General features: G+C 37.8%; 1 protein-coding gene across 2 annotated transcripts in view; it reads right to left on the reverse strand.

Moving 5' to 3' along the window:
* Nucleotides 1-1,247: 1,247 nt before the first annotated feature.
* The window catches only part of STX11 (syntaxin 11), a 56,046-nt gene continuing 42,276 nt past the window's right edge, over nt 1,248-15,017 (reverse strand). For both annotated transcript variants that reach the window (XM_027850733.1, XM_027850734.1), the window contains one exon: nt 1,248-2,996. In XM_027850733.1, coding sequence (XP_027706534.1) covers nt 2,128-2,996 — 869 coding nt within the window. In that variant the 3' untranslated portion in view covers nt 1,248-2,127. The remainder of the gene's footprint in view (nt 2,997-15,017) is intronic.

The raw sequence follows: 15,017 nt of genomic DNA on the forward strand, positions 1-15,017 counted from the left end.
AAACAGTTGAAAGAACTATAAATAAATACTCTACTTTGTGTTTTTAGCCCCTTTTTAATCTGATTTTTCCCAAGAATCTATTTGTTGGAGAGCTGAATGATTTACCATTGACATAGTTTGAGAAGGAGCAGCAAAAAGGTATTAGGTTGATTGGAAAAGGGGCAGGGCAGATGGTTAACGTGAGAAGGATCAATGTTAATGGAGTACAATTTCCATTACCTGGTGATTTTGGTCACTGGTAAGTTTTATACTCCAACTCATCACAAGGCTGGGAAGAGACAAGATATTCTCATATGAAATACTTTCAATTTTCAACATGAGTTTTCCCTGACAGCTTCCTCCTAAGACACAGAATCTAACTCAGTAAATTTTAGTTTATAATAATAGATAAAATTATATGGGGTTGAGGTTTAAAAGGATATGACACAAAAATATAGGGAAAACTATAATTAGTACTTTAAAAGACTTGTGACAAAAGGTTAGTAAATAGTTCTACTTTAAAATACCCTATTCCTAATTGTTTGCATTTCACGGATAGTTCTAAATTCCATGAGAGAGAGAAGGAATGGCCCATATGAAATAGAACAAGTTAAATCAATAAAATCTGACAGATGTCAAGTACTCAAGAGATCATTTAGGTCTTTATTATCCTCATTAATTCCTTATAATAGATAACTTTTTGCCTTTTATAGCTATGATTTTCAAATATTATAGAACCCATTATTTTACAGATGAGGATACTGGAGGTAAAGTGACTTGGCCAATGTTAACACAGATACTTAAGTGGACCAAGATCTAAGCCCTCAGGCGTCCTTACTTCCAGGCTAGGGTTCTTTCCAGCCTACCATGGGGCTAAAAGGAAGAATTAGCTGTGACTAATTACTTGTCATCTGTCCTAAGACATCCTTGAATTAGTGCTGGTGTGTTTTGTTCTGTATGTCTTTCTGGTCCCTTTTTCCTATTTTTGCCAAACAGAATCAGTACAAAGAGTTTCCAAATTAATTTTTTGTAGGTTTTACAGGACAAAGGAGGGATTTAAAAAAAAAAAACCAAAATAGGTTTGGGAATGAGAGACTTTCTTAAAGTATTGGGATCTACCTAGTATTTATTTTTAACCAGGGGTATTCATAAATCTGAAGGAAAATGAGTTGGCTTGGCACTTATCTATAAACAACAGTGAAGACTAATGTTCTACCATTGTATGTGCCAGGATATTCATGTATGCATAAAATTGACAAGTTAAAAAGTAAACTTTGTGTTATTTTAATATATACAGATGTTAATATGTACAGATCTAAAAACACAGGTGCTGTAATCCAAGTGCTTTGTACCTATTCAATCTTCAGTGCTTAAACATAGTTGAAAATTGTCCCCAAAATATTTTCCAACAGAATGGAAATAAGGAACTATGAATGTTTAATGCAATAATAAAGATTAGGCTGGAAAATTGTGTGGGTTGTGACTTAAAAAAACAAAATAAAACAAAAAAAAATCTGATTCAGCAAGGGAGAAAAACAAGCAATTTTACATTTTCTCTTAGTTTCGGAGTAAATTAAATTCTTAAGGACCAGGTCCCAGGAGGATTCCAGCATCTAGTTATGTGAGGCAGTAATTTACTTTTCCAGTTCTATTAGAACCAGCCTATTTGACCATGATCAAATGACTAAGAAACCTCATAATTTTAGTGGACTCATAATTGGACTTCCCCCTGCTGAGAAAAATGCTTATAACACTAACTTTCCAAGGATAAGAGTATTGTTCCTGTCTCTATTTTCCATAAAAAGAAGGAAAGCATTTTGGATACACTACACACAGAGCTAATGAGAGTTAGTATTATAGCAAATCTTGTTTTTTCTGATGAAAACTTTGGCAGCATCAATTATCTTTTAGAGATAACCCAACATCTTAGCCCAACTTTCTTCTTTCTTCTTCTTCTTCTTCTTCTGCTGCTGCTTCCCTTTGAGAGATACAAAGATGACCCACAAACATTCCCGAGGCCCTTGAGGATGGTCTAACTCATTTTTGTTCTGAGACCTGTACGAGTCTTGATCGAAGTGTTCATTCAGCATATTCTGGTCACAGTCAGTTGGTGGTGATGGGGGTCCAGGGGTTCCAGGCACATCCGTCTCACTCGAGGCACCGGCAGCAGCAGCAGCAAAGTGTCCGACAAGGGTTCCTCTTTTTGTACTCCACCGCTTTTTTCACGTGAGCTTTTGCCTCTCCTACGTAGTTCTGGATCTTTTCCACGTTCAGCTCTATGACATCTAGCGTGTCCCCCTGCTCTTCCACGAGCAAAGCCATCTGGAAGAAAAGTTCATGCACCTCCCGGATCCGGCTCTCCAATTTCACTAGCTCCTTGTGCCGGCTCTCAATCTCGTTCAGGGCGGAGCGGGCCCCTTTCACATCGGCCAGGAGGTTCTCGGAGAAAACATCCCACTTCCCTTGCTCGCACATCTCTTCTATCTGAGCCCCAGAGACCTCTTTGCCCATGATCTCCAGCTGCCGCTGAATACGGATCTTGCAGTTCTCTCTCTGGTTCATCTCGGCTTCGTTGTAGTCGTGCATGGCCTCCTGGAAAGCTCGAGTGAGCGCGTTGTACTGGGCCTTGGAGATTCGGGCCATGGCGGAATTGGCGCCGTGCTTCTGCTCTGCTACGTCGCTTAAAGTTTTCATGCTCTGGAGCTTCTTATGGATGGCTTCTCCCCGAGTTTTGATGTCCTTAGCAATGGAGTTGGTGTCCCGCTTAATGCTGCTGAGGCGGCGCATGGAGGTGAGGAAGCGGACGTTCTGCTTGCCCAGACGCTTGACGTCCACGGTCAGCAGATGATTCTCTGTCTGGATGTCTCGGATGTCCCTGTACAAAGATTCCAGGATGTAGTCTGTCTCAAATATAATATTCTCCTGGGCCAAGTCCTCTTCATCCTCTCTATCAGGAAACTGTTGGTCATACTGCCTGGATAATTCCAGCAACTCTGGGAGCCGGTCTTTCATCTTGCCTGCAAATAGAATGCAGAATGGGATGAGTTCAACAATATTTTCATATTTTGAAAAGTTCTGCCAGTGATCGTAAAATGCTTGAAGAGATGTAACAATGTATCATAATAATAATGTAATATATTATTATATATTATAATAAATATTGTTTTAACTCATACCCATATAGTGCTTGGAAGTTTCCAAAGTACTTTCTTCGTAACAACCTGATGAGGTGGTAGCACCTGTATTATTAATCCCATTTTTAATATGAGGAAAGTGAGGCTTTGAAAGATGATTTATTCATGGTCACACAGCTAGTGTTTGAGACAGCAAAAGAACATAGGTGTCCTGATTCCCGAGGACAGTTTCCAGGCAGTAAGGTGGCATAGTAGACAGAGTGCTGGACGTGGCAGTCCGGGAAATTGGAGTTTGAATCCTGAGCAAATCACATAACCTTTCTGAGCCTCAGATTCCTCCTCTGCAAAATGGGGATGCTAATAACACCTAAATCTCAGGGCTATTGTGAGAATCAAATAACATTTACAAAGCACTTTGCAAACCTTAAAGTGCAATATCCATGCTAGCTATAATAAAAATGATAATACATATTATGATACTATAATTTCCCTCATCTCCTAGTTGAAAGTGTGCTAGCTCCCCCAAAAAATTTTCCTTGTGGCACTTTAACTGCATGTCTCCTTTGCTCACCTCACATTCACACTCACATAATATTACTCTATATAATAAAAATTATAATTAAAAATAAAATTATTGTGAGGAAGCAAATGAGATGATATCATGTGAAAGAGAAAACTTTAAAGCAGAATGTGGAATGTGGGGGGGGGGGGGGGGGGGGAGCCAAACGGACAAAGAGACACAGACAGAGACAGGGAGTCCTGAGTTCTTAATGATTTGTTAGAAGCAAAGACTCCCTCAATTCTCCAACACTTTATCTCTTAGGGGTGGTAATCAGCATACTGACAACAGCTGCTGGCTTTGAAGACGTTTTGTTTTGTGGAATATTGAAACAAACATGAATATTGCTGTCAACAACACCCAAAGACAGATGTAGTCTGGGCTTCTCTGTGCCTGGAGTTCAATGCTGCATTTATGAACAATCAGTACTTAATCAACAATTTAAAAGTTCAGATTTCACTGGGAAATTGCTTGAATTATTCTCTTCACATTTTCCCATAATAACCAATGAAAATAAATAACCCAAATCAAAAAAACGAAAAGGAGTACAGGCTTTTTGAACAAGCAAGGTGACCCGAAGAAGCACCTGAGCAAATCACAAGCCTTCAATCATCCAACATTTATTAAGTACCAACTATATGCAGGGCACTGTCAATAGATCTGAGAGTGATTAAAGAATGAATAAGGCATGTTTCCTGCATCCCAAGTAGTGTACATTCTAGAAAGAATTTTTAAAAATATACATATGTACATACATACATACACACATACAAACAAGGACTCAGTGAAGGTATAAGGGGAAAGTATACTGGATCCAGAGACAGAGTACTGAATCTCAATTCTGCTACTTACTACCTGTGTGATTTTAGACAAGTCACAACTTCTCTGGACCTCATTTCTTCAACTGTACAATAAGGAATTTGCAATCAGCCTATAACGTCTCTTCCAGCTCTAAATGTGTGATCCCTTAATGCAAAGTAAAATGTGACAAATCACATGCTCCACATTTCAACCAAGTGATGATTGTTACCTCATTTTATCTTCCCCTCTACATGGTCTGTGAATTCATACCATTCAGACCATGTATCATGCCTGAAACATAACTCCCCCTCCTTATAGGTTCACTGAAATCCTTCTCTCCCTTTAAGACCTAACTCATGTTCTTCTTTCTCCATGAAAATTTCCCTCATCTCTTAGTTGAAAATGTGCTCGCCACGCCCTACTAAACTTTTCTTGTGGCGCGTTGACTACATCTCTCTTTTGCTCCCCTCCCATTCACACTCAATTCTATATCAGTCATAGAATCCTAAGATCTGGTGCTGGAAGGAGCCATAGAGATTCCCTTGTCCAAATGCCTCATTTTACAGATGACATATTTCTCTACTACATTGTGAGCTCCTTGAGGAGAGGGACAGTCATTTGTCATCTTTATATCTCTAAGTGCTGTTGCATTGAACAGAAGAAGAAGAGTGCAAAGTGATTTTAAATAAGGAGTGAGAACCTCAAAATGAGTGAAATCAGGGCAAGCTTCATGGTGAAGGTGATAGAAGGGATAGGATGTTAATTAACAAAGTTAGGGGTTGGGTAGGAGAGGAGGAATGGAGAGAGTGTTTCAGATATTAAAAAAACAGCAAAAGTACAGAGGTAGGAAAGCATGCATATCTATCATATGGGAATGTCTAATCTGACTTCAGTATACGGTATGTGATAAGGAATAATAGGGGCAGCTAGGTGGTGTTTCCTGGAGACAGAAAGTCCTGAGTTCAAATCCAGCCTCAGACAAGTGTCTGTGTGGCCCTGGGCAAATCATTTAATCTTGTTTGCCTCAGTTTCTTCATCTGTAAAATGAGCTGGAGAAGAAAATGGCAAACCACTCCAGTATCTATGCCAAGAAAAACTCCAAAAAGGGTCATGAAGAGTCAGACCTAAATGAAAAATGACTAAACAACAACAAAGGAACAATGTAAAAACACTAGAATACTCTAGCTGAGTACTAATAAATGACAACCTGTGATGCTGTCTCTACAGATCTGAGAATTTAAAGTAATAAATAATTAAACTTGCTTTAAAATGGTTGAATCTTTGTTATCTTAGAGGTTACCTGCAGCTTCTTCCTAGAGGGTCCATTTAATAACATTCTTCGATGGAATGGGATCCCTACCTAGCAGATTCCTATTTCTTCGCATCAGTGATCCTGATGTCCTTCTTGCTTAACAAGGCCAGAGAGTGTGCCCTACATCTGTTTTTGTTTCCAAGGGAGATAGGAAGCTCCTAAAATTTTTCTTTGACTAGCGGTGCCATTTGCTAAAATTCTGATGACAGGGTTCCTGCAGGGATTTTCATAGCCTCAGGTATATGCTTGCTCCTATGTAATTTGAACCCTGGCTTCCAGTTAGTTGGAGAAGGAAGTGGTAGTACTTTGCAGATAATTATTCCAGGTAGGAGACCTAAATCTGCTCATCTCACAGTTTAAAAGCTTCAGCTGCAGTTAAATTATTTCTTACCAACATTAATGAGGTGCTGGGCAGCTCTATTCAATGAGAAACAGGACAGAAAAAAAGATATCTCCCATATCCTTCTACTACCATGGTCACTATTTATAGAAATTGACTTGAAAGGTCTTGCCCTGTGAATCTGTTTTTCAACATCACTAGTTATATTGATCACAAATGTAGCTTTGGCTTTTAAACATAGCCTTACTCATAGACATAATAGGAGACTGCTTTTCTGTTATGAGGCAGGGGGGAGGGGCAAAGTTCTCATACCAAAACTGTCAGACCCAAATTGTCCTGCTTTCTGGGTCTAAAATGCTTACTGTTAGCATTACTCCTTAAGGAACCTCTTGAACTATGGTTTGAAGCAGGTAAAGGCTGGGGTCCTCCACTGTGGTTCTCTTCTGATGCCCTGATACCTCATTGTGCTGTGATAATGGCTCTATGTTCTTGAAGGCTGTACCAGTGTAGGACATGAGGTCTAGCAGATCTCACCAAACTGAAGAGCCTTTGAGTACTAGTGGAGGCAGGGTGTTTATATTTGCTTCCCAATGACCAATCTGGTTGAATTTAGAAAGGCCCATTACCAGGTTGGCTGCAAGTTGATGAATTTTTTTAGCCACAACTCTTGAAGATCATCTGGTAAGGCAGCAGTTTTTAAACTTTTTGGTCTTAGGGTTACTTTACACTCTTAAAAATCATTAAGATTCTCTCTTCCTCTCCCCCAAAGAACTTTTGCTGGTTACATGTGTCAGTTTTGACCACATTAGAAACTAAAATGTCTTAGTATTATTATGAAAACAGCTTTGAACTCACAGATGATCTGAAATGGTCTTAGGGACACCCCCCCCCAACAGCTCCCTAGACCACTCTGAGAATTGCTGTTCTATATAGAAGATTTACCATCCAGAGGACAAAATCTAAAATCATTGATATATTGACCTAAGGCAGGATTATAATTAACTAGCTGACACATTAACAAGGATTAGTTTATCTGATTAACACTTTGACATTCTCTCCTCATATAGAACAAAGTACTAGGGGAATAAGAGGTTGATATGTTTTGATAGGAGTGGGAAAATTAGGGAATGGGAGCCTGGGGTACACTCTCTGATTAACAGGGCATCATTTTAGAAAGTTATAGAAGGCTAAGAAGTAAGGTCACTGCCTCTCTACAGGGCACACAGGAATACAGGTACAATAGAGCCCTACTGATACTGAGATAAATCTCATTCATTTATTCCCTAATCTTTCTATCTCATCAAAACTCACCAGTCCTATATCCTATTCCCTCTGGATTCTGCTGTTTCCCTATTTTTGTCAGTGGTACCATCATTCTCCCAATCATCCAGGTTCCAAACCTTAGAGTCATCTCTAACTCTTCACTTTCTTTATTCCTCATTTTCAGTTACTAACATCTTTGAATTATTCCTTGGAAACATCATCTATATCCATTTCTTTTTTTCCATTCCCACTTCTACCAGTCAGCATTTCACATTGAGGGGTTTTTTTTTTTCTGTTATACCTTCTTAAAAGAGTTCCATATCCCTCCAATCCACCCTGAACAGAACTCCTACACTTCAATGGTTCTGTGATCTAACTGATCGTGGACTCCTTCTCACAGAAGGTCTTTAAGGAAAGGCGGAAAAAGCACATGTCAATGATGTGGTAGAGGGAATCCCTGTTCAGGTATGGGTTGGACAAGATGGCCTCCTGAAGTCCTTCTGAGATTCCACTCTGAGATTCTCTAATTCATTTGTTCACACCATTTTCCTTGCCTAGAATCACTCCCTGCTCCTCTCCATTAATCTTAGTACTCTGCATTTCAGGTATGGCTTTGAGTAGATGTTTACCCAAAGTGTGCCATGAACAAATGATAGTTTCAAGGGGCCCATAATTGAAGGGAGCATAGGTGACAATAATTGCACGCTCACTATTTTGTCTAGAGCTAGAGTTCTTAACTTTTTATTCTGTCATGGGCCCTTATGGTGGTCTGGTGAAGCCTAGGAACCTCTTCTCAGAATAATGTATTCAAATACATAAAACAAAATATGTAAGATTACCAATGAAACCAATTATATTGAAATAAAGATACGATTTTTTTCTGATTCAAGTTCATGGATCCCCCTAAAGTCTTTCCTTGGCCTCCTTGGGGACCTGTGCACTCCAGGTTAAGAACCCCTGGACTAGAGTATAAAGTTTTTAAAGGGCCACTTGTGATATAGTTCCTTGATACTTGGAAGCTGTGATAGCACAGTGCTATGTAGTAGGCCCTTATATATTGACAAAAATTAATGAACTTTTCTATTTCTCACTTCTTTCAAAGTTACTCTGTCATTGCTTTTTCCACTTCTCCATTCCACACTGCACCTAAAGATCCTGGATAGCTTTTTAGCCAATAATTATCCTTTCTCATCATTTTTGCTCATTAATATATGACAAAATATGCTATTATTTGGGGATCCTTCTCAAAATCAGAGCTAGTATGAATTGTGCTTCTATTAACAGTACTTAAATATCTCAATTTCTCTTTCTAGGAAAGGGTAAGTATGGATGGATGAATCTTCCAGAACTGTTAATTAAAAATATTTGTTTCTCTCTTTTATTAGAGAATCTTTCTCTTCATGTCTCATATGAACCACATAAAGAATCAATCAAGTATGGGTTGCTAGAGTTATAAGGGACTAGAAGAGAGAATCTAGCTTGAGGGTACTTAACCTGGGGTCCACGAACCTCCAAGGATAGATTGGCAGGAGGTCTGTGAACCTGGGTGGGAAAAAATGTCATCTTTATTTTCATTTGCCTCTAACTGAAATTTAACATTAATTATTTAAAAACATACACACATTATTCCAAGATGGGATCCATAGATTTTACAACATTGCCAAAAGGGGTCTGTTGACACGGAAATCATAAGAATCTCTGAATTGGTTCAACCTCAGATGTCACAGATTTCTGTGATTGAGGCTCAGAAAGAGGTGAATTAACTTGTTCCAAATAAAGAAAGCTAGGAAGTGGCAGAACTAAGATTAAAATGCAGGTTTCTTTACACCTAAGCCCATGCCATGTCATAAGGCCCTGAGAATTTAAAGATGTAGAGAAGTAGAGAAAAGGAAAAAAAGAAAGGAAGAAAATTTGAGACTTTTGGGGAACAATTTCTTTAAGAACAACAAAAACATAAGTCATGAGATTTTAACACATCTGACTTTTTTTTAACACTCCCAAAATCCAGTGTTCATACTTTTTATAAAGATGTGCAAATATGTTTCTTACATTTATCTTCAACAAAGACTCAAAACATTATTCAATTTTGCCAACACTAAATTGTTAAAATGAAATAAAAAACTCAAGAAAACCTCAATCTAAGCCACAAATGGATTCTATAATTAATGACCCATGACAGTGTTGTTTTTTTTTTGAATTTGCTGATTAAAACCATTATTATATTTGCTACTGGTAATTCAAATAAAAGAATTTAACAAAATAAAATAATTAGAAATCTTGTAAAATACTCATATCCTCAAGCTACTTGTTTAGTAGCACAGATATGACTCTTAGGAGATCTCATTCTCTTAAAATCTCAAAGACACAAGGCCTATTACTCACTATGCAATCCTGAGTCCTAAAGAAACACTCTCCACAGGTCATTTGAACTATATAACACAAGTACTTTAATGATGCTATTAAATAGTTATAAGCCTCTTGAGGGCAAAGCTTCCATCAATTACTTCTTTGATAGATTCATATAATTTTAAAGTCCAACCTAAGAGTTCGTTCAGTTCAAATCAAGGCAGCTAGGAGACACAGTGGATAAAGCACTGGTCCTGGAATCAGGAAGACCTAAGTTCAAATCTGGCCTCAGATACTAGTATCTGAGGATACTCTCCCCAGGAAAGGCACTTAACCTCTGTCTGCCTCAGTTTCCTCATCTATAAAATGGGAATAATAATAGCAAGTACCTCCTAGGGTGGTTGAGAAGATCAAATTAGATAATAACTGTAAAGCACTTAGGAGAGTGCCTGGAAAATAGTAGCCACTTAATAAATGTTTATTCCTTTCTCTTCCTCTTCTGAACTGTACCTGAACAGGAATAGCTTCTATAATATCCCTGACAAATGTGCATTCAGTTTCAGTTTGTTTATAAATGCCTGTTAATACTATTATTAATGATGGGGACCTCACTACCTCTGAGCCAGCCTGTTCCACTTTTTGTATCTTTGATATCACCTACTGCTTTACACATAAGCCTTCTCAACGAATATGAACTTTCTAAATAAATATAGCTTTTGTGTCTTCATCTCTTAGGTAACCTGGGGAATGTGGAGAGATTTCCAAATAGAACAAAGCCCCAAAATGTACCAGTGTGATGATTAGGAGTCATACTTTCAATATGACTCAATTCTGAGGATCATAGCTGTAGAACGGAAATGGTCCATCTAGTCCAACTTATCATTTTATAGGTTGAAGAAACCAAGTCCTGGAGAAATGAACTGACTTGCCCAAAGTAACACAGGTACTAGTAACAGGGCTGTCATTCAAACGAGACCTGGTGCCTGAAAATCCAGCACTTTCCCCCTAACATTGGGGGTCTCCCATTGAATTGCCCACATAGCTTGGTCTTAGGCTCATTTAAAAGATATCTAAGAGAAAATGTTTTTCTTTTTTGCAAACCAGTATGTATTTATGTGAGGGAATTGGATTATATAATCTTATTTTTTTTTTAGCTATAAAAGTCCATGATGTTAAATTTTCAGTTAATTGTTTCCACAAAGACATTTGGTAGAATCAGGGCAGTCAACGACTTCAAAGGTGGTTTAGCAATTACTTTCTGGTTCAAGTTCCTACTATAACAATGAGCCCTTTCAGAGTTGACGGAAATTCCATACTTATTAATTATGCTGATTCATAACAAGAAATAATTTCACTCAGCTAAATAAAACTAATCTCATCTGTGCTAATAAACCTCTGAACATTGGCAGCTGGCTCCCTAAGGAAAAGAGAATGGATTGTTTTTTTGTTCAATCATTTCAGTCATATCTGACTCTTCGTGATCCCATTGGTTATTAGTCTCCTCTCTCACCAATCTTCCTTCACACTGCTGCTAATGACATCTTTCTAATTTGCAAGAATGAACTCATCATTCCCTATTCAAAACTTTCAATGGCTCCCAATGCCTAGAATATAAAATACAAGCCCTTTAACTTCACATTCAAAGTTCTCCACAAACTAACTCCAACCTACCTTATCTAGAATGATTTCATGGTATTCTCCTTCCTATCTGTACCAGACAAAGCACATGGCATCCTCCCCTCTTCTACCATAGTGTTACTGTATATTTTATCTCCCTTTGCCTGGAATAGATGCTAGCCAGTAATCTTGATGGTAGGGAATATCATTTTTTCATCTTGCATCACCTTCTCATAGTACACAAAGTGCCTTGCACATAGTAGGGACTTAATGTATTCATTGAATTAGATTTGACTGCTCACTTAGTTATTGGCTTTATTCTAAAATTCCCTTAAGGTTATACTTTGTTTCACAAATCAAATCCTCCTACAGAATCATGAAGTCAGAAATTTTGTGTTTTGTCCATCACATTTGTATCATGCCCCACTGTTGAGACGATGGCTAGTCAGATGTTTCACTGAATAACCATTATGGTTTTAGAGCTCATTGACTATTGATAAAGAAGAATTGTTACAATGAAATTTTGAGACTGGATGGCATGTAATTGCAGATGTTTTTCTCATCACCATCACCACAAATCTACCAACCTCTTCTTTTCTCCTCCAGTAAACAAGTTTAAATAGGTCAGCACTCTTTCACAACATTTTTAGAGGATGGTGTTTTAGGACTAATTCAAAAAGGTGCAGAAAGTTCCTCCTTTTCACTCTTTCCTCTTTCATTGTTTCACTCACTGAATACTGCCTGTTGAAGATCTATAGTTAATTCTCATCACAGTCTATTCTGCAAGGAGTAGACATCACATGTCCCCTTGGCCTCTGCTTTCAAAGCCTTTCTATTTGGTTGCATCTGCTATAGTTTGTGTTCAGTCCTCCAAATAGCCTTTGAGCATCTAGGCAAGGGTTCTTACTGGGGTCCATGAACTTACTTTTTAAAAACATTTTTATAACTATTTCAATATAATTGTTTTCCTTTATAATCCTAGGAATTTCATTTTATACACTTAGAAACATTATTCTGAGAAGTCCATAGTTTCCCTAGATTGCCAAAGAGGTCCATGACATACACACAGAAGTTAAGAACCTCTGATCTAGGATCACCTCAACCTCAAAATAAGGCATTGGGTACAATTTTGTAGGAAAGACATAGCACTTGAACAAGATTTTGAAGACAGAACTTTAAATAGTAGAAAGGGAGGGAAGAGCATTGCAGATATAGACAGCAGCAAAAACCCTGCCGCTGCTCCTTCTGCTAATTTGACTAAAAGGCAATTTGGAATTAGGATGTTCAGTGACGTTCAGCCAGGATTTCACTTTAGGCCTACCTACTTTAAAACCAGGCTTCTAGGAACCCTAAAGCAGTGACTGCTTGCACTAAATTCCTTAACCCTATCACCTTCTTCCCAAATGTACCTGGCATCACCATGATCTGTAATTCTATGAGATTCCTTGCTCCCTAATTAAGACCCCAAATATTCAGATTGTTAGTCTCATAAATTAAACCAATGATTTTCAAATAAATAGGTATTCACTAATACAAATACTTTTTTTCTCCCTCCCTTCCAAATCTTTTTATATTGTTATTTCTCCAAAAGCACATGGAAAAATATTACTGCAACATTCAATTCTGTCACTGACTAAGTTACAGTTTTACAACACTCATTGAATAATCTCTGGAGACAAAAATTCATTGTGGTTACCTATTACTGACCAAAGATGATCGTGGTAAATTATAGCAAGTTAGAATTAAGCAATTATTTACTTGACATCCTCTATGAAAGTGTTCCTCTGGTTCTTTGTCATGGTATGGAGGTGGGCCTTAGATTGTCAAAGACAGTGCCAGCAGTGCAAGGTCTGGAAGGTTCTACCATATTGGAAAGGCTTTGAGTATGGGTCGATGTTGGACTATATAACTGTTGTCTCAAGACTAGTTTCAGAGTCTCTTTTCCAGAGGGCTGGCCATCAGCTAGTGAATCATTTGGACAACAGCAATGTATTAAACTATCTAATAGGATGGTGAGAGATTACAATCTATAGTAGTAGAAAGATCCTCGAAACACTATAGTTGACTTCAGAAAAGCAGAGCAGTGCCTATGCTATAATTAGTTGCTGTAAAAAGTTAATAAACTACAAACTAGACTTCTGGTCCTTCTAGTTCTTTTAAAATATTTGATTAGTGCTCTTTTTTTTTAACCTCACTGCTACTTTACGTCACTCCTACTACCAATGACTTCCTTGTTCTCTAAGAACCCTCCCTTGTATTAAATAAATACTGTCAAGTAAAACACTTTATCATGCTGACCGTGTCTGAAAATGGTATGCCTCATTCCAGACTTATAATACACTATGTCTTTGCCGAGAGAGGAATGAGACATGCTTTAATATCAGTCCTCTGAAGGCATGACTAATCATTGCATTGATTTAGAGTTCTGGAGTTTTCATTTGCTGTTTTCCTTTACATTATTATAGTGATTGTGTAAATTGTTCCCCTGGTTCTGGTTACTTTCAGGTCATACTAGTTTTCCCAAGGTTCTTTGAATTCTTCATATTTGTCATTTCTTAATGTATTCTTAATACACAATTATTTAACAAATAAATATTCCCTCTCTCCCTTCCTTCCTTCCTTCCTTTCTATCTTTTCCTTCCTTTATACATTTTTAAAGCAAGGCAACATTCCATGTACTAGAATGGATAGGACCTGTTATTTTATTGGTATAGGGAATTAATAATGATAGCACTCCCTCAATCAATGCAGATTAGAATCTGCTCTGCAATTTATTGTTTCAGGGAGTGTCTTGGAGCCCTAAGAGATCAAATGACTTGCTAAAGATCAGGAAGCCAGTAGGTCAGAGATGGGACTTAAACCGTGCTCCTTTGTCTCTGTCATAAAGGAGCTATCACTTTAATAAGTCAAATAAAATAGGACTGTAACGTCCCATTTCAATCAAAGATGTCCCAACAAAACATTATATATGATACCTGCAAAATTCCTTAAATTTAAAGCTTCAAGTTTTGTACCACTAGTGCTTTATTTGATCAATAATAGAAATAAAAGATGCCACACATCAAGTTTATTTTAAACAGCAAATATCCATAGTATTAAGTACTAAATGGCCAATTAGTTGACTAGTAGAAAGCACTTAACTAACCACCACATTCTAAATGCAATAGAGTGCTCAGTTACAAGTGCAGCTTTTGGTCCAATAAAGTCTGGACTAGCCTACAGTGGAAACAGTGGGAATGGAAAGGAAGACTCAGATATGGGTGATATTATGAAGAATGAATCTGCAGGTCCTTCATGACTAACTGAATATAAGGGGAGATGGGAAGTCCTTGACTCTAAGACTTTGAGCTGGATGACTTGGAAAATGATGGTACCATTTTCAAAAATAGAAAAGTCTAAAGGGGGAGTTGTCTTCTGTGGAAAGATGATTACATATTAAAGTTTAGATACATTGAGTTTGATGGGAAGTCTAGGAAGTGAACTATCTTCTGGGGAAAGATGATTACATGTTGGGTTTTAGATATGTTTAGTTTGGAGTGCTGGGGTAGGATAGGGGCCCACATCCAAGTGGAACTAATCAGCATAAAGTTAGACTGTGGGACTTGGGCTCTAGGAAGAAGTTTAGAACTGAGTGTAGATTTGGGAATTATGCATAGAAAGATCATA

This window comes from Vombatus ursinus, unplaced genomic scaffold (genome assembly GCF_900497805.2).
Source record: "Vombatus ursinus unplaced genomic scaffold, bare-nosed wombat genome assembly UNPS02009132.1, whole genome shotgun sequence".
Taxonomy (NCBI): domain Eukaryota; kingdom Metazoa; phylum Chordata; class Mammalia; order Diprotodontia; family Vombatidae; genus Vombatus; species Vombatus ursinus.